Below are 20472 nucleotides of genomic sequence, written 5' to 3' on the forward strand. Positions count from 1 at the left end.
GTCTGACGTCACAGTGACGTTACCAGCGCGCTGTTGCCACTTGTACGTGCTGCAACGTCACTTCAGTCCTTGATGTTGCCTGTCGCGCTGAGATGGAGGGGGCGTTACATTTTGGTGGCTCACCTCCAGTAGGCAGCAGTGTCCAGCTGTAAAGGAACACCAGCGAAAACGACTGTTTTCCCCCCAAAAGTTGCCCTTGTTCCCTGCCGCGCACGCGCGCCGTCCCGGCCGGAAGCGCAGCGCTTGGCCCCGCCTCTTCCCGCTCCTCCGGCCAATGGGGGCCAGGGCGGGGCTGCCTGTCATGGCCGCCCCCGTGCCGCGGCCTTGAGAGCCAGCGGCCCCTCAGACTACCGCGGCCCCGTCGCCCCTCTGCCGCTATGGGCACCGTGCACGCCCGGGTAAGCGCCGCGTCGCGGGGTGGCGGAGAGGGGCCTTGACGGAGGGCGGAAGAACGCGGCCGGCGCTGGCCCTCGCCCCGGGCCTGGCCCGAAGGTCGCCCACGGCGACCTTCGGGCCAGGCCCGGGGCGAGGGCCAGCGCCGGCCGCGCTCCTCCGCCGGGCGCAGCGCGGCTGCCCGGGATCGGGCCGAGAGGCTCCGGGCAGGCCCAGGCGGTAGCACCGCGGGGTTCCGGGCCGGTAATCGCCGTCCTGTCAGGAGCGTGTGCGAGGCGCGGCTGATGGCGGGCGGGGAGGAGTAAGGTAAATCTGGGAATCTATACGCCGTTGCTTAAAGAAGGAAGGTAAAGATAGAAGTGTTTGTTGTGGTGGGACAACCAGCAAAATAAACAACAACGAAGGGCCACGAAGATGATCAGAGGGCTGGAGCACTTCTGCTATGAGGACAGGCTGAGAGAGCTGGGGTTGTTCAGCCTGGAGAAGAGAAGGCTCCGGGGAGACCTTATAGCGGCCTTCCAGTACCTGAAGGGGGCCTATGAGAAATCTTGAGAGGGGCTGTTTATCAGGGAGTGTAGCAATAGGACGAGGGGTAACAGTTTCAAACTGAAACAGGAGAGATTTGGATTAGAAATTAGGAAGAAATTCTTTACTGTGGGGGTGGTGAGACACTGGAACAGGTTGCCCAGGGAAGCTGTGGATGCCCCATCCCTGGAAGTGTTCAAGGCCAGGCTGGATGGGGCTTTGAGCCGCCTGGTCTAGTGGGAGGGGTCCCTGCCCATGGCAGGGGGGTTGGAAATAGATGATCTTTTAAGCTCTTTTCCAACCCAAACCATAATATGATTGTATGAGAAGAAAAAATGGTTATAGTGTCAACAGAAAAAGTGTGTCTTAAACATCAGAAAATAATTTCAAAGAGTAAGGATACGTAGGTTCTGACATACTTTAGGAAGGCATTGAATGCTCCGTGCCTCAATTCTTCATTAGAGACGCATATCTCAGCATAATTTTAGATAAACAGCCCACTCCTGAGTATTCTCCTTTATGGAAAGGTGTCGGAGTCATGTGAGACGGGTTATGACAAAGTCGGGCTATAAGAATATCAGGGCATAATGTCGAAAAGGTCAGTGGTGCCGCTGACTGTGAGGCAGGTCAATCACGATGCAAATCTTAAGTCCATTTGGTGAAATACCGTGTGAATTCGGCTTAAACTGCTTTCCCCTTAAAACAACCATGGGAAGCCTGCATAGGAGTGTTTAAAACTGATGTAGATAACAGGCATGATTATTGAGTGACTGATCTATTTGGGGGGCTAAGAATGGTCTGGATGGTTCCTCAAGATCCCAGGTAGAAAACCTCTTTCCTGTGAGCCTGCTGCAAACCAGCAGACTTCTACATAGTGTTTAATTAGACTGAGGAATATATTGCTGCAGGGGACCGTTAAGGCTCCAGAGTATCTAATTACCATGACCAATTTAATTTCTATTTCAAATGTTTTTCTCATATTCTTAGTTTTATATCCATCTGCAGCATAAAGTGATACACAATATTGTGTGGATAGAGAGTGCTTCATGTTTGCCTGAAAATTATTGGGAGTGAGAGAGGATTCTGTCTTCATTTAACTTGATTCTGATACGTAACAGCAATTTACTATTCCAGCAAAACAGCTATCCTTAAATAATGCAGCAAGTACTATATTAGTGACTTAAGACTAAAAGTAGATTTACTGAGTTATCCAGTCCTGACCTCTGCTTTTGCAGGTAACCCTCTATTCACTCATGCTTGAATCCATTATCTTCTGATAGGTCTTATTTAAGGACTCTTTGAGGTATAGTAAATAAAGCCATGCTGTGCTGGAAACCATTTTGATTAAAATGTTCACCTCTGATGGATAGGGCATGAGGTTCTTAAGCATTACTTGGAAGGATACTTCTAAAAGAAATATTAAAATATAAAAGCATATAAATATATGCAAAGGAAAGTAACATACTGAAAACACCCTTTTTTTCCCCATTGTTCAACATTCACCCTCTTCTCCCTCCCAAAAACCCAAACTAAGTAGTGACACCCTGATTTTTTAGTTTTGTTTTTTTTTTTTTTTTTTTTTTAAGAAGGTAGAATTCATCTTTAACACAGGAAGCATGCCTTAAAAATAGGGTTGTTTTTGGAAGAGTGCAGAGTGTTTTTGAGAAATCATTCAACATGGAAGCTATTTAGCTTTGATTAAAAATTTCAGCAAGCAGGTGGGTAACAAATGTGCTGGTAATTCTCCCCCATTTTAATTCTTCTCTTTTGCTTTTTTCCCCTTATCATCTGATGAGCACAGTGTCAAGAACTATACACCTTTTTCCTTTGCAAAAGGCATAAATCACAAATTGCACACCGTATTACCTGCAGTTTTATGCTTTCAGAGTTTGGAGCCTCTTCCAATGGGTGGGCCAGACTTTGGTGCCCTGGGAGAGGAAGCTGAACTGGTTGAAGTTGAACCTGAGGCCAAGCAGGAAATTCTTGAAAACAAAGATGTAAGTACCTGAACGACATCCTGATTTTTAAGAGAAATGTCTTGGCACCCTTGCTTGCTTGCTTGTTTTTCCTAAGGGAACATTCTAAACTATGGTTTGAGATGTGAAAGAGTGAAATTGAGTACTGTAAATTTTATTTGATGTTGTCTAGTTCCTGTTCTTTTTTTCCTTACTGCAGGAGTTATTGCTAAAATTCAGCTTTGAACTAAATAGACCTGTTTCCAGATGCTACTTTCCCCTCTCTCTAATAAGAAATTGCTATTTTTCCAACACTGCTTAGGAGCAAACCAAGCAACTGTCCTTAATCTGCTAGAGTGCAGTATTAGCCAGGTTAGGTAAACTGCCACCACATGAATTATGTTACTACAGGAAATACTAACTTCAGCAGAAGATGGTAACTTTTTTTTCTCTTTTTTTTTTTAATATTTCACATGTAAGAGCATGTCTGTCTTGGCCCACAATGTGTTTAGCCATGCTAGAGGGGTAGATATCATGCATTATTTAATTTTTATTAAAATTTTCCTTTCCCTTATGGTATTCAGAGTCATCCTCACTAGAAGCTTGGTAATAACATTTGCTTTTTGTTTAGTTCATGATATATGTATTCTGATAGGGTTTTTTAAAGCAATTTGCGTTAATGCTAGGTTGCTCATATTCTGCTATTTTACTATACGTGAATACATGAAGCATTTGCAGATTATTTATTTTTTTTTTACACTTACCCCTAAAATTACAATACACTGAAAAGGTTGGAAAAATAGGGGAAATGCAATCACTGTAGTCCATTTGTACTGGCTAACCTGGAGCATGTTGTGATTTTTAAGGTCAAGTTCGCTCAGATGAATGATTTTAAGAAAATATAAAACCCCACAATGCCAGTGATTTTAATATGCGTTTTAAACCACAATGCTCCCATAGCAGTAATAATTTTGATAGTTAAGAGTTTAAATATTTATGGCTTGTAGGTTTGTTTGCTTTTTCTTCTAACTCCTTGTGTACGTGTAGCTCATACAAAAAATAGCTAATTACGACTAACTACATGTTTTGTCTTACATGTCTTAATATCTCAGTGTGATTTCTGCAGTGACTTATTTGTCCATACAACACTTAGGACTAAAATCTCAGCAGCTACAGCCCGTTACTGTCTCTTCTGCTACAACCAGTATTAGCTTTGGTATTAGAGTTCTTTTTTTTTCTTTAATTTTCATGTTAAGGGAACAACTTTCCAGAACTGTAGATAGCACTGATTTCTCATAATGTAGGTTAGCAGTAACTAGCCTAGGAACCTTCAGGGTTTTTCACTTGGACAACAATATTCCTTGCTGCATCGGTGATTTTGCTACGCGTTATTAGATGTAAATTCAGCATTTGTGTTTAAACATCTGTTCTGTTTAGGTGGTGGTTCAGCATGTACACTTCGATGGACTTGGAAGGACCAAAGATGACATTATCATGTATGAAATCTCTGATGTTTTCAAGGCTAAAAATCTCATTGATGTAAGTACTGTACTGAATATCAGACCTACTGTTTAAAAATTCAGGTTACGATTTTCTCTCTTTTTCTTGCTTTGGGCTCCTCCCTTCAGACATGGGGCAGCTCTGTCAGATGTTGTGATGATTCTGATCTTGTGATATGGGAGCCAAACTTTAATATGAAATACTGGCAGACACTGTATTTTCTGAAGTATTCAGCTGAAAGATGTTGTGAGATGGCAAACAATTATCTCAGATATTTTTCAGCTTCACTCTTCCCATTGAGAATTGCTAACTGTGTAGGTGACGCTTCCAGTTAATTTGCTTAAGATAAATTATTGGATCTCCCCACAGATAACGGGTGCCACTCTCCACAGTGGATCAAAGTGCGAGTTAGGCTGTATGTCCTTGCCCTTTTAGGTGCTGATTCCTTCTGGTGTACGGCTGGCAACGTAACCTGTAAATTGGACTAAATTTAAACAGATGAGGGTGCTTGGATTTTTGGCAAAAGGATAGGCCCTGCAAATAGGTGTATAAGTTTTAAGTACTGAAACCTATTTGAATAATAGCTTTAAGTATTGTAACAATTAGGATGCACGCTAACGAAAGGTAGGAATTGAGCCAGATGCTCTGAGTTTAATTTATATCTTTACAGGTTCAAGCATTAAAGTGGTTGTGATCTGTTTTGAAGGCGGATATATGTGTCTTTGTATACAAAATCTGTGAATATTATATGATTTAGCTGCATTTCAACTATTTTATCCTGGTTATTTTTTGGTAACCCAAAAAACTGAGCTACTTATCTCGTCCTGTAGGTGATGAGAAAATCACATGAAGCTCGTGAAAGGTTGCTTCGTCTAGGTATCTTTAGACAGGTAGAGGTTCTGATTGATACATGTCAAGGTATGTATCGCCTCATTGCATTGCCTTACCTTTTTTCTCATACACACATAGACACGTGCATACCCTGTGTAATAGGTTGGACATTTTTTTGTATACAACTTACTTTCTCATATACCTTTATATATTTTAGATGTACATGTAGATGTGCTATATGAATGGATGTAGACACATACACTCATAATCCTTATGAAAAAGATCTATTTGCACGTGTCTGTGTATATAAATATTACTTGTTTGCATGCAATAATGAGTGAATTTCTAGCACTAAAATAAATACAGTATGCTTCCCTTAATCCAAAGTCTCAGAGGAACACTTGAGGAAAAGCTTGAAAATGTGTCCTGTACTTCCATGTATTACACATCACATAACTGACATTATATCAACACATCGTTGCTGCTTAAGGAAATACTAGTAATTGTATCAGTGCTTGCGATTAAAAAATTGTCTTATAGTATATATGGGACCGCTGAATGTATGCAGGTTTCACAGGAAGGCTCCGTTGGCATTCCTGGGCTTGTGGTTGCTTTTCAAGCTCATTGCTGTTCTCTTCAGCAGAGGAATGTTGTGTTATTGAGAAGGAAACACAGTGCAGTCCCAAAGGCTGTGGGTGATGGGATGCTGCCCCAGTTGCTTCAAGCAGAATTAGGTGCCCCTGACGGCTGCTGAAGCCAGAGCCCTGAGACAACTGGGTGGTTTCTGTTGTTCAGCACTTACCCGCAGAGTACTGGGAGCTCTGCCCTAGTGACGGTGTTCTTCTTGCATGTCTGGATCACTTTAGTTTCTCTTTGTTCTAATGTCAGAATTTGCGTACATCTTTTTAATTGGTGGGTTACTAGTTCATAATTAAACTACCGTGTTGATGATTAGAGCCAGTCATGCTTTGATTGAACCAAATTCTGCATTTGTACCCACACGACTTCTTTTTCTCAAGCCATTTTTTCTTTGTAATGTAGACTTTTACTATCATTTAATTCGAACAGTTTTCAAATATTTCAAGTGACCTTCTGTCTGCATTTTTTTTAAGAAGCTCTCTAGAGATAACATATGTTTGTTTGTTTGTGTAGGAGATGATGCCCTTCCAAACGGTTTAGATGTAACCTTTGAGGTGACAGAATTGAGAAGACTAACTGGAAGCTATAACACAATGGTTGGCAACAATGAAGGCAGTATGGTATGGATTATTTCAAATAATTATTAACTCCTTTTGATATTCCTCTTACTTTCACGTTTCAAACGTAGCAAGTAATTTGGTGATTAAATAAGTGCGGACTTAATCCAAGCCGAATTGTTTTCTTGATCCAGCTTTACTAAAGCTTTGCCAGACCTTTGTCTCTAAATAGTCTTTGTATTAGTCAGGCTTTCATTCAGCAAAAGCCTATTTTGAGCTAGGGAAGAATGCTGTAGCTTCCAACTCGGTATGTTAATTTTTTAATTCTTAAAATGACTTAAATTTTGTTTCTTGATAATTTTTAAGACTGTTTATGTACTGGAGAGATTAGTTGTACTTCGGAATTTAGTTTCTATGAGATTTGTTTTAAGTGTTTTTCTTCTAATTCAAAATGCTTTATGTTTAACTTAGAAATTGCTCTTCATTTTCACTATTTTAGCCCAGTACCAGTTATTCTGGGCTGTGAAGTGCTAGGGTTTCCAGAACTATATAAACTGTGGAACTTGTTTCCATTCGATTCAATTAAGGATGCATCAGATTAAAATGTTGTGTGAAAAATATTTACTGACTGACACAGAAAGTAACAGCCATACTGTTGTTCTGTTAACGTTCTTGTAATGGAAAGGCTGGTGTAAGTAGATCGTGCTTTCAGGTGCTCATTCCTGCACCCATTCTGCCTTCTCATGTGCACGGTGCAGCTGTGCCTGGGGCTGGTAGATAAGCCAGATCAAGGGACTCATCCTTTTCTTCTTAGGGGTATTTTTAACCTGGATAAGATACTGCATGACTCAGGTGATGGTGTCGTGTGAGTGCAGGGAGAATGGGAACTCGGCGAGTTGAGAGCTGGTTATGCAGCCTGGCTGCTGAGAGCCATGTCCAGGGTGTTGCGGCCTGAATGAAACGAGGGGGGAATCCTACTTGTTGGTTCTAGTGCATTTGAAAACACTCTGAAAGCTTCTTTGGTTTCTCTTTTTGTACTCAGCTTCCCCTTCTAGTTGATTTTAGTTTGTTACAGAGAAGTAAGACATTTGAGTGATATGAAAGCATGACTTTTATACACTGGTCTTGGCAGCAGAGATTATGGTTCCTTAAGAGTTAAACAGTTGTGACATTTATTCTAATCCCTTAAATTCATCTGAAGCCTATAGATGTAATATTTCATACTAATAACCCTTTGGATTAGCGGTTTCTGGTTAGTTGGATAATTGCATATTAGCCAACATCACAAAGTTCAGGTGACTGATGTGCTTCCAAAAGCTGTTAGGCAAAGGCAATCAGGATTTGGTATCTTTTTTACATTCTTTTAAAATAGAACACAAAACAATAGAACAGTCCTGGTAGTGTCTGTGCTTGGAGGAAACCTGCTCCATCCTTTCTGCCAAAGGGCCAAGAACTGCCAAAGGGATACAAAGAATTTGTCAGAACAGGCAAAAGTGTTTAACTGTTGTTTCTGGAGAATGGTATGGTACATTGTACTCCCATAAGAACTGACTGCAAAAGTGTCTTTTCCTCAAAACAAAAATACAAGGGAGTGGCTCTGTATTGATAATTTTCTACCAGCTTATTGCTGTGGTTCCGATCAGCCCTACCTGGCTGGAAAATATGCAATTGCAGAGCATTTGCTTATTATGTCAAAGACTTGCTTCTCCCAGATTTTGAGGGAGATTTTGCTTGAAATAATAACAGTACTAATAATACAGTGAGAATGCCGATTTAAGTCAGCGGCTACCGGACAGCAGTAGAAGTTGGATGATTAACTATAACTTGTGCTATTGTGATGGCTTTTGCTGCCACAGCAAAGAGAAACTTAACTTACGAGAAAAACACATTCAGTTAGAACTTTCATTAATACCTTCATTTCTCATTCTTAGGGTAGATGTGCTTGTTTTTAGCGTATGATTAAGGTGTAAGATAGCAAACTATATGAAATGTTTGTTTTTTATTTTCCATAGGTACTTGGGCTCAAGTTCCCAAATCTCTTTGGACGTGCAGAAAAGGTAACCTTCCAGTTCTCCTATGGAACAAAGGAAACTTCATATGGCCTGTCATTCTTCAAACCACAGCCTGGAAACTTTGAAAGAAAGTAGGGGATGCATTTTTGAGTACTTGTTTTTTGTTGGTTTTTTTTTATTGAAGGAGTAAAAAACCATTAGTAAGATCTTTCACTGAGCAATAATTAAATTTATTCCTTTGCTGAGGGTCTGTTAATCATGTAGCGGAGCTGGTTTCTTAAGTTTTTGTGATAAGTTAAAACTCCACCTGCTTAAATAGTTTCACTTTCAAACCTACCAGTAATGTGTTTCAGTTTTTCAGTTAACCTGTATAAAGTAACTGGACAGTTCCCTTGGAGCTCTCTTCGTGAAACTGATAGAGGAATATCAACAGAATTTAATGTAAGTGTAGCACAAGCTTTTGTAGAACACATGCTTCATTTACATTTAATTCAGGTCACAGCTGGCTTTTGCGAATATTTGTTTTACATTTTTAATGATTGAAACACTTGTGCACAGGGCTAACTTGTCATTTTTTGAAAGACTTCAACAGTTTTAAAATTATAGAGTTAATACGTCTTAGTCTTTTCCTTACAATTCAATCTTATTTTGTCCATACAAAAATACCAGTGTGTTTTCCCCCAAATTTTTAATGTTTGAAGTATCATTTCAGAGAGGCATTTGGTTGCCTAGCTCTCTATATCAGCCCAATTCAAGATATTTTTCATTTGGGATGGATTAAGTAATGTGCACCTACTTGGAGAAACTCTCTTGCCTGGAGCAGAATTAGCATTACTCTGAAATGAAAAAGAATTTCTCTCTGATCCAAGAAGTTTGGAAACAAAAAGCACAAACTCACGTATAAATAAACTTTAGAGAGAAACATTTTTCAGGGAAATGTTTATTTAAATTTTGTAGCAAAAAAGAAAATGTCTTATGCAATTCTTTATTTGTAGTTTCCAGTCTGGAAGACCAATCACACGCTGAAGTGGGAGGGTGTGTGGAGAGAGCTTGGCTGCCTTGCTAGAACAGCATCCTTTTCTGTTCGAGAAGAAAGTGGACACTCTCTTAAATCTTCTCTTTCTGTAAGGCTTTTTCCTGATAATTTTTTAAAACACTTTATTTTGAGTAGTCTAATGCATATGAATGATACCAAAGGAGCTTTTATGTCTTATCAGGTAGTGTGTTTTACTTCCAACATCTTTTGCTGCATTTGGTCATTCGCAGAGACATCCAGGAAGTCCAAAGAGAAAACACACTTTCATAGTTGACCGTTGTGTAAACTGGCTTGTTCTTTTTGCAGGGCTTCCCTCCGTGTCATCTGCCATCTTTGGTAGAAGACAGGATCGACAAATTTCCTCATCCTACAGTTGCTGTGCCCTTCCTAAATATTATTTCCTATAGCAGTTTTTGATCACTTCTTGTCTTTAACTTGTAGCTTACAAGTCGTAGGAGTAGGAATTGCAGTTTACTGTCGCAAAATTGGTGACTTACACTGGGGCGTTGTTGTAGCTCTATTTGTGTTGTATACTGTGGCCAAGAGATATGAATGTGTGTATTTCACATGGCCTCTAAATTCAAGACTAAGTTAGTCTGTAGGTATATTGTTCCCAAATCCACGAAGCTACACTAGCCTTAGGTGGAGTTGTGCGTGTCTTCCACTTTTTGCACATTTCTTTAAGAAAAATATAGTGTCACTCTGTGGTATTCAACAGATAAGAGAACCTAAAAATAATTGTTTGATTCTTTTCAGCATGCCATGGTAATTGATTCCCGGAACTCCTCGATCTTGCCAAGACGAGGTGCTTTGCTGAAAATTAATCAGGTAGTATTACATCACTAAGGCTATTATTGGTTTTTATCTGTAAGTGTGTTTGAGTTGGTCTTAATTTACGTTATTGATGTTCATGTTAAAAATGTCTAAAGTTAGAAATTAATCGTAAATTGACTAGGATACAGTGATGCTGGTCATCACTGTATTTGCTTTTTATCTTTACAGTGGATGCCTTTTAAAATCATGAAACCTTTTTATGGTAGCAAATTTTCATTTGTATGCCATTGGTCAAACAGCACAGCCATTTTATCTCACCATTAGCATTAAATTATTAATTAGCTGAGATACGTTATCGCTGACACTGTTTACACTTTACAGTAGGTATTAGTCCTTGTTTTCTAATACTGTAATGTAAGGCTGCTAGACTGTGGTTCTGATGCTGCTTACAAAGTTTGTAAGTCTTAGAATTAAAAATGAAAGACTGGGTATAACTAACTCTCTCATGATACGCATGTATTATTTTGGCACAGAAAATGGTTTTCACTCTTGTTACTTTCCAAGCCTTTAGAAAAACTGGCTTTTCTGCTGCGTGGACTAATACTTCAGAAGCATTAGCTTCTGCAACACTTTAGAAGCAGCTTGCTTTGAAACGCCATGGGAACTAGAAGTGCTACTGTTCCTGTGAGCAGCAGCGAGCTCTTCTGTTTCTGAGTGAAAAGGGTGGTTATCGCTCAGGGTTCAGTTAACATATCGTTTGTTAGATGCTGCCTCTTAACGCTGATAGTCGGTTGTTATTTTCAACTAGCACGGTGTAATGCAGCTGGCTATCTTGTTCTTCAGCCCTGCTTTAGTACGTATGAAATCTTCTCAGGTCCTAGGTAAATTCAATAAGATGTTTGATTTCAGGTGCTGAATTCTCCAGCTCCATTCTGTTCTGCTGTTATTTTCAAAATGGTCTAGAAAGCAATAGCCTGGTTTAATATTTTGGGGGAGAAAAATGCTGCTCATTGTTCTGAGCGTCATGCGTGTTTTTTCATTGGTTCATAATTCAGTTGTCTCTTCGTACCAGTGTATCTGTATTTCTTGTACAGAAAACACTGCTTGTGCTGATGCAGACATGATGAACTTTTTTGGGGAAGAAACGCGTAATGTCCGTTTTAACTTTCGTAACCTTCTGTCTTTGCAGGAGTTGGCTGGCTATACAGGTGGAGATGTGAGCTTTCTGAAGGAGGATTTTGAATTTCAATTGAATAAGCAACTTCTCTGGGATTCGGTAATTTTTTAAAAGATGTCTTAGTAATTGATCTGAGGAAGTGAATGATGGATGGTGTAGATATCTTGCTTTGTTTTTTTGAAAGTGAAATACTCTTTTTCCTGCCGTGCACAGTCACTTGAGAAGTGGACAGTTTGGAAAGAAGGACTTGTCTGACAGTTAATGATACGAACTGTTCTTTTTTCAGAAGAAATGTTGGGCATGTCTGTTCTTTGTGATCTTTCTTAACAGTGGTTTTTCAAAAACTTACTACAGCCTTGTTCTGTCTCTTTCACCTCGTTATGAATATTCTGACTAATCTTGGCTTAGTTTTCTTTTGTCATGGTAAATTTTGAATATATGACTACTAAGTTTGGTATCATAGCATGTAATTATTTCTTCTATGTAAAATTACTGTGCAAGAATGGGAAGACTGATTTCGCTACAACAGTAAGCTTGCACTGCAACATTTTGAACTTCTTTGTATTTGTGCACAGTGAACAATTTAAGTTCCAGTAAGACACACGCATGGCAGTGTGACAAGTTTATGAGACCCCACAGCCAGCTGCCCTGTAGGCAGAGCACGTCCCAGATTTTATGGCGTGGTGTCTACATTCGTACTTTGGTTTGGACTAACTGTGCGGTTTTGAACCAAATCCCTGTATGATCATCACTGAGAAGTCTTGGTTTGGTTGGCAGAGCCATTCTTGTGTATACCAACTATATTTCCTTCAGAGGAAATGACACTGGATAACTCTGCTTCAAGTTGATGCTTAATGTTCTCTAGCTTCGCACCAGAACATAGAGATCTCAAGTATCAGGCATATTTTAAAGCTAGTATTAGGTGGAAATACATGTTTTTCTGCTTAGTGAAACAAGAATTAAACTACATACTAGAAATGTTTCTGTGTGTATTTGGAAAGAAGTTCTTTATCACGTGGAGATGGTGCAGTAAGTTCTTGTATCATAGCTGAATGGGGAATTAAACAGCAACTTCCATTATGAAAATTTAAAATCCAGAGGTTACAATGATTTGCATCCCAACATATTAAAAAACAAAACAAAACAAAAAAAACAACAAACCAACACAAAACAAACCAGAAAAGCATTGAGAAGATTGCTGCCTCTTGAAAGCTTTTTAAGAAGTACTGGAATAATGAAGAAACTCTAGGAGGCTGGAATAATGTTAGCATTATGCCAACAATACAACTAAAAAACTCCAAGCTACTTCTGTTGTGCAGATACTAATGGACTGATGCTGTAAAGATCTGGCAGTCTGCTGTTTCATGCTTTTAGTCTTAGGCGACTTGGTGCAATGAAGTTCTTGAGTTAGACCAGTGAGGCCAACACAGAAGGACATTTTAAGGCCACACTCCTTTCTTATTACATCATTATATTTGCACGTTCCATGTGGTGGAAGAAAAGGCATTGCCTGATCAGTGCACTTCTAGTCATCTGACATTTATTTGCTGACCTTCAGCTGAGAAAGACACCATATTCTCCTGTGAAGTAATTTAATGCCTTCGTGGCTGCGCAAAGAGGTCTTTGCTCTTTCCCATGACTGCTGATATGCCTACACTGTGAATGGAAGTGAAGCATATCTCATCACGTGCTGTGCATGATTTTATGTTCGTGAGCGTAGACTTGCGTGCAACTGGCTATTGCACAAGCTGTGTGTTGTGTAACCAGATAATGCGCATGATGAGTTCACATCTGAGAACGGTGGGAGAGGCATCTGGGGACACTCAGGGCAGAAGGCAGCAGGAGTGTGCTGTAAAATCAGAGAAATTATCCAACGCCTTTAGGCTAGATGTTGGCAATAGAGCTCACCGTCTGGCAGTAGTACTTTTCCTTGGTACACAGGCAGGAAGCAAATGTATGTGTTACAGTGATTTGGCTCCCAAGAGTTACCGTATACGTAAGCAGTAATGCTGTATGTATATTTGATGTCAATATAGTTGGTTGCAGAAGGTGTCCTCATATAAGGCTAATTTACAGACAACTAATAATTGTGCATTTTTGGTAGCCGTTTTCTGGACTTAGCCTCCTATGGGTTTAAAATTGCCAGGACTAATTTATGTCAGCAGTGTTGTCTTATTTCAAGACGTGAAAATTCATAAGAAAATAGGAGCTGGATGAGTGTTCTCTTTAGCTACAGTGAAAGCAGCACTTGGTTCAAATGTGCCGTATTGACTTTTTCAAGATGTAGCACTGCATGAAAGAAAGAGGGCAGCAACGATCAAGAGTTTCCTGAAAATACTGTTACCGATGGTGTGATATCCATGCGTACGCTGTGATCATCTGTAACTTTCTGTCAGACTAATGGGAGCTCTGCCTGTTACTGAGCGATGAAATTTTACTGATACTGTTTTTAGGGAAATTTAGTAATATGTATTGATAAACAACTTCTTTTTCTCTCCAAAGGTTTTTTCAGCATCACTTTGGGGTGGAATGCTAGTACCTATTGGAGACAAGCCATCCAGTATAGCTGATAGGCAAGTTTTTTTAAATGTTTCTTAATTTTTTTTCAGTCAACCCAGCTAATGTATAAAGAAGAGCCTATAGCAGAAGAGAAAAGCAGTAGTAGTTCTGGTTCTGAGGAAAATAAAATAAGTTTCTAGTTAGCTTTAATTGAATGTTAATACTCAAGCTGTGCCTTCTGGTTTTGATTTTCATATTGGGGTAGTATAACTTTATAATTTGCTATGTAGTATCTCTGCCTGCCAATATTTATGGTTGCAAAATGGTATTTAACGCCTGCAAAATTTTGTATCAGGAATAGGTAACACTGTTATTTTTAGGTATTTTTAGAAGTAAAGCCGTATTGTAACTGTGTTGGCTTTTTAGGCAATTTTGCCCTCTAACACCTGTGTTCAAAGATCACTAGCAGAAACCACTTAGACTTAAATTTATTTACAATAAATACTAAGTGTCAACCTCACATGTGATAGATCTTAACTGTAGTATTTCTATCAAAATTATTACAACAGACAGAATCAGACAGTATTCTGATTCTTTTTCAGTGATGGGGAACCTTCTGATTTGATGTTTGTAAGTGACGGAAAACTAATTATGAACTTTTTGCCAAATGCATCAGGATTGAGATTTAGATTTAATTTATTGTATTTTTTGAAATACGCTTTACTAAACCTGTTACAAAGTTACCTGTAACTCTGAAAAGCAATGTCAGAAGTATGACTAGATATTTTCAAATACGTCCTTTCAAGTGAAGCATTAAATTAACTTCGACTGTGTTAACTAGGTTTTACCTTGGTGGACCAACAAGCGTGCGTGGATTCAGTATGTACAGCATTGGACCCCAGAGTGAAGGTCTGAAACTTTTAAATCTCGCTCCTCTGACAATACTGTAAATAGTAATTTGTAACAAAAAATCAAATTCTGTCCTTAGGCTTGTATAGCTTAAAAATAATTGCACTCATTCTGCACTTTGACTCTGAGAAGCATTATGTCTTTGATCTGTCATTACATATTGGTTCACAATGGAATAAATACGGGTAGTTCCTAGTTAAGCCGTAAGCTACTTCTGTAAACCAGATGTGTGTTCAGACTTGCAGTATGTTCCTTTAATTAGTAAGCAACCTTCAAGCTTAAAAAGTTCCCAAAAGATGGTTTTATAGCAACAGTCACATTAAATCTCTATTTGATCCAGCATGTGTTCAGGTAGCTTAGGGGAAAGGTAATGTGATCAGCAAAGGCATTGTGAGAGCCAGGAGTTTCCTGAGCTTCATCCCTTGCTCTGCTGCTGACTTGCTGTTAGCAATGGATTCAGTATTCAGTACTTTTTTAAAGCCAATTGTTTCGTTGTATCAATTTCCCATTTTTAAAACTAAGGCAGGTATTTCAAAAGTGTTCAGGAGGTAGTCTCTGATGGAACCACAAGTAGGTGCCTGCCTCAGGTGTTCCAGTGAGGGAATGGAAGAAAAGGGCAATTCACTTGGAAGGTTTGAAGAATTGTCTAAGTGCTAATTTTCTACTTGATAGAAGTGAGGTTGGAGAGAGCTAGAAGCAAGTGGCAGCAGTTGCAAAAGAGGAAGCAGTGCAACATAAAGTAACTTAAGGATGTGTTCTTTTTCTCTTAATATCTTCCACCGTAAATGTTTTTATTCCAACATTTTCCCTAAATAGGTGATTACTTGGGAGGAGAAGCCTACTGGGCCGGAGGCTTACATCTATATACCCCTCTCCCTTTCCGGCCAGGCCGGGGAGGGTTTGGAGACCTTTTCCGAACACATTTCTTCCTTAATGCTGGAAACCTCTGCAATCTTAACTATGGTAAGACTCAATAGAATTGCATATAACAAAAATTGCTTCTCCATATATATATATATAAAAAAGCAAAAAGAAGGAGAGCTGTTATGTGTCTGTTTACTCAGAAGCAGTTTGTTTACTGCGTATATTTTGGTGCCTGTCAAAAAGCTGCTGCTATTAACTTGTCTGTTTGACAGATTGCCAGTATTTTTTTTTTTTTTAAGCTCTCCACATAAAACTTAAGCACAACTTGTACGAAAGAAAGCTCGGATGGTAACAGTAGTATCTGTGAATTGGCGATGTTTGCAGACCAGTGTGGTAATCGATTAACACCTACTGTCTTACGCTGTTCTGAAGGGAGATTGGAAGATGATGTTTTAGTGGGATTCTAATGTTTTCTGGGATGAACTAAATAAAAAGTGGTGGCATTAGAGTGTAGATGAGGGTGTGGTAGCTGATGCAACTTTTTTTTTTGCCTCCCATCTCCAACTTTTTTCAAGATATATTTCAGTCTATTGGAGTACGGCTTTTTAATATCATTTCAATCCATTTTGAGATATAGTGATATTTTATGTCTGCCTCATTTGATGGAAGAAAGGTGGCGTCCATATGGGAGGGGGATACTTTATGCATAGTCGAAAAGCAGATTAATCAACTTTAATAGAGACCCACTAAAGACATTCTAAGTCTTCAGTACTCATTTCCAGGTTCATGCAAGTAGGTTCCTATGGTGGGAAATGAACATCAAGCACCAATCCAACTGAAATCATAGTAATTTGAGTCCAAGGTAGTTGGCATTTGTGGGAGTTACGGGTAGTAAATACATTTTGAATCTGCAGGAGGTGCTCGAAGTAGCCTGTCTTCTGACTGAAAATCCAGTTAGCCTTTGACCACCTTGACAGTCTACTTTTGATTCTTGTTCTCCTGCTCTTTTGCTTTCAGGTGATGGTCCCAGGGCTCACCTGCAGAAGTTGGCAGAGTATATCCGATGGTCTTACGGTGCCGGAATAGTGCTCCGACTTGGCAACATTGCTAGATTAGAACTTAACTACTGTTTCCCCATGGGAGTACAGTCTGGTGACAGGTTTGTTTTTTACACTAATTTCTTTAATAGTAACTGGTTTTAAAGGTTATGGCAGTTCTATCTGGTTTTGGCAGAGAGAATTGCTGCCTTTTAATTTTGTTTATTCTCTGCCAGTTTAGACATTTTTCAGCACTTGGTGCTCCTCTTTCAGCTTGCTATATTCATGTTGGTTTCACAGGACTTCTTGGTTTTAGACTTTGTATCTCAGGTTTCAAAGTTCATTGAACTTGAGATCAGCTGTTGAAATGTATGAGTAGCTGTGTGGCAGGTTTTATGTAGGGGAAATGATCGCTCGTGGGATTTTCTTAAGCCTTCCAAAAACAAATGATTGGATAAATACCAAGTTTAATGTCTTTGCTTGAAAAATGAAAACAAGTTTAACTATAGATAAGAAGAAAAGGAGAACAAATTAATTTGTTAGCAACCAATTATCCTACACCAAGCAAATATTATAGTACATAATAGAAAAGCTTCAGGGGCCTGTTCTTGCCTGTGAATACTGTGTGAGATGCTCTGTTATTTCGTACAGGAGTTGGCTTATGTTTCTACTTGTCACTCGTGTGAAATGTGATTGAATAATAGCAATTTGAAAACGATGGACTTTATTTTGCAAATGCAAATACTCCATATGGATGACAGATTGGCAAAGCATTTATTTAAAAAAGCCTTTGTCAGCTAAAATTTGAATTTTAACTTTCCAAAGATGGAAGACCTTGGGAATTTTGGAGTAGGAAGAATCAATTTTAATTTCATCAGTACCTTACATATCACTTATTTATTATTTGTTTCTTTTCAGGATATGTGATGGTGTTCAGTTTGGAGCAGGAATCAGATTTCTATAATACAGAATCATTTCACATTAAGTATATAAAACTGTGCTCTGTAATTGAATTTAAGACTGTAACATAGCTCTATACGGTCTAACTTTTTTCTTGAAATACAGATACACATCTGAGTGATTTACCTCAGACTCCACAAGAAGCTACATTAAAGAATTATGTTCTAAAGGTTCATTGTACCTCTGATTCTTATCAAAGAGGGGAGTGTGTTTGTAGGATTCTAGTTATTTTAATTTACAGCTTGTAGTTATGAGTTGCTACTTAAAATATGAGAGAGTTGTGTCAGAAATTGGCTCTTGGATACGGTTCGCATGATTACAGTTGTCGTTGGCCTGCACAGCCTTCACTCTTCCAACCACAAGTCTCACGAGTGTTGGGATGACCAAGTGTGAGTATGGCTGGAGTGGAAATTAAAGGGGGACAGTTTTTCTCCATCATCAATTTCTGTGAGAAAATGACTCTGAAAAAATTGTTACGCATCAAAAATTATTTCATACAAATAATGGTTTAAAGTGTTCTGATTTGAATATACTTCACTATTGTAAAATCATCTATATTTAAATGCCTCCTGCAATGTGAATTGCATACTGTAAAAATTCAAGTTAGCTGTCTAGCACAGTAAATACTAAAATTCAAGAATAACTTTGAAAGGTTCAGGGTTCTCAACTCTGAGGCGGTTTTGAGTGCTTTAATGCTCTCAGCAAAGCCATTGATTTGGGCATTGCAAATACACCCTTTTGTAGCAGTTGCAAAAAGGGATGTCTAGATGTGATCATGTGACACTACCTTGTTTGCTTTTGTGTGAGAGGCATGCCTCTCTACTGACTTCTTTAGATGATAATTTCACTTAAAAGTGACCTCCTGCTTTATCACTTGGCATATATTCTAGTTTATATAAGTTAGACTAATTCACTAGTTTAGTCCTAACAACTCATCTTTGAAGATTATTTTTTTTTTCATATGTATTAATCCGGAGTAGTCATCCTAAGAGAATCTAAACCTAGAATCCACTTTCCCTGCATCTAAATTTACATTTTTTTTGTTATTCAGTGTTGGCAAATTTAAAATCATAATACAAAGAAGATTCTGGGAGAGTAGAACAGAAATACACAAGCTATTACACTCCTGATTTCTTCTACTTGGCTAAAGACACAGGTTTGGACACGCTGGCACGCCACTTGACTGCTGACTGCTGTCAGGACTGCCGTGAAATCTTGACTCCACTCTCTTTAAGGAGACCACGATTTCATACACTGCCTTAGCATTGGCATGTATTGGTATTGCTGTAATACAGCAACTAAGTCTGTTTATGTTGATAACTCACTTTCTAAAATGTGAGGGCTAGAAACTGGTCTGCCTAGTTTTGTAGAGCTCTCCTTGACTAAACATCCTTCCCTTCTTGTAAAGTTGCAGCAAGAGGCTTGCAGATGTTCAAAACAGAAAATTGTGCAAATGACAGGAGTCAGGTCTGTTTCAAAGACAAAAATTTCACATGAAAAACTTTTTTCAGTGTGTTTATCTAACAGCTACTGTAGCAAATACATATTTAACAAAGCATTTTTGTTGTTATCAGATAAAGTATGACACTATGTTAAGAATGTCAACAAATGTTACTAGTTTTTCTCCAGCACTATCTACGTTTTGACATGTAAAAATATTTTTAATGGGAATGTTTAGATACCAAAATACTGTTAGATACTAAAATACTCTCCTAGGAGTTCAAAGTTTATTTTGGTCCTTTTGATAAAATTACGTGTATTCTGTTGCCTTAAGAACTCTTTTTTTTTTTTTTTTTTTTTTTTTTCCTGGGCACATGGTTTGTTACTTAAGGCTGCTCAAGTTTGTACTTTAATATTACACGAGAGAGCCCTAAGCGAGTATCAGTTCGCCATTTTAGGGGGCATAGTAGTCTTCCTGGGTTGAGCAGGCCTACAGGAATAGCCTCAGTCTGCACACTGAGGAGCAGCCAGTCCACAATTGAGTTTTGAGAGAACTGTGATGTCTATGAGATATAAGCGATGGATGGGGGAAACAGTTGAAAGCTGAAGATGCGCTTTCAAGCACATCTGCTGACAGCCCGTGCTGTACCGCACACCATAGAATTGCCCAGTAAGAATAAAGGGAGAAAAATCATGTTACATGAGCCTTTACCTGCATCACTGTTTCCCGATCTTATTGCACTCCATCAAAAGATAATGTTCTCTTACAGCATGTAACGGGTGCACAAAAGCCATCACCGCATATAAAGTATTCTTGTACTCCTCTGGAAGCAACGTCTGGATTATGCGGTTACTTCTGTAGAATATTGATATGATTAGTATGCTCCCATTTAAAAATTTGTTGCAGAGGCTCTAATAATTAGGATGGATAAGACAGGAGCTGCTCTAGTGCTACGCAGACTCGGTGATAGAACGGCTCTGGACAGATCTGAAGCAATTCACCTCTTGGATGATGGTGTTTCTGTGAAAGGATAGAAGGCGTAAGGTGTAAGGATGGCCTGCAGTCATAACTGTGATTCAAAAGCATGGTTTGTGATTCAAAAACTTAAATGGATAGTTTTGGATATCGCTTTACCTATTGAGAAGTCAAGATACTCTTCCTTTTATAGCCGTGCCTACAGTTAGGGACAGTAAGATGGTGATAAATGCCTCCAAATGCTACACACGGAGTGACCACCCACATGCTTGTGGACTTTCTAATTTTATGTGAACAGTGCTGAGGCTGCAAATACCATCTGGAGCCCAGAATTTCTTCAGCTGTGGTGTTACTTTGCTGCTTAGCGCCCTTCCTAGGGGCTAGAGGA

The 20472-nt window shown here is 39.1% G+C and overlaps 1 protein-coding gene across 2 annotated transcripts; it reads left to right on the plus strand.

The window, feature by feature from the left end:
• The first annotated feature begins 247 nt into the window (after positions 1-247).
• On the plus strand, positions 248-17837 carry SAMM50 (SAMM50 sorting and assembly machinery component). 2 transcript variants are annotated; one of them, XM_054192362.1, is made up of 15 exons: positions 248-398; positions 2805-2915; positions 4311-4412; positions 5204-5291; positions 6357-6463; positions 8413-8543; positions 8766-8853; positions 9408-9536; positions 10205-10276; positions 11412-11498; positions 13902-13972; positions 14740-14807; positions 15624-15770; positions 16689-16830; positions 17627-17837. In XM_054192362.1, the coding sequence occupies exons 1-15, from the start codon at positions 378-380 to the stop codon at positions 17670-17672; spliced, it is 1410 nt and encodes a 469-aa protein (XP_054048337.1). In that variant the 5' UTR covers positions 248-377; the 3' UTR covers positions 17673-17837. The 2 variants fall into 2 exon arrangements, with proteins under 2 accessions (XP_054048337.1, XP_054048345.1); XM_054192370.1 differs by lacking the exon at positions 248-398 and adding an exon at positions 527-699.
• Positions 17838-20472: the final 2635 nt, after the last annotated feature.

Source organism: Rissa tridactyla, chromosome 1 (genome assembly GCF_028500815.1).
Source record: "Rissa tridactyla isolate bRisTri1 chromosome 1, bRisTri1.patW.cur.20221130, whole genome shotgun sequence".
Classification (NCBI taxonomy): domain Eukaryota; kingdom Metazoa; phylum Chordata; class Aves; order Charadriiformes; family Laridae; genus Rissa; species Rissa tridactyla.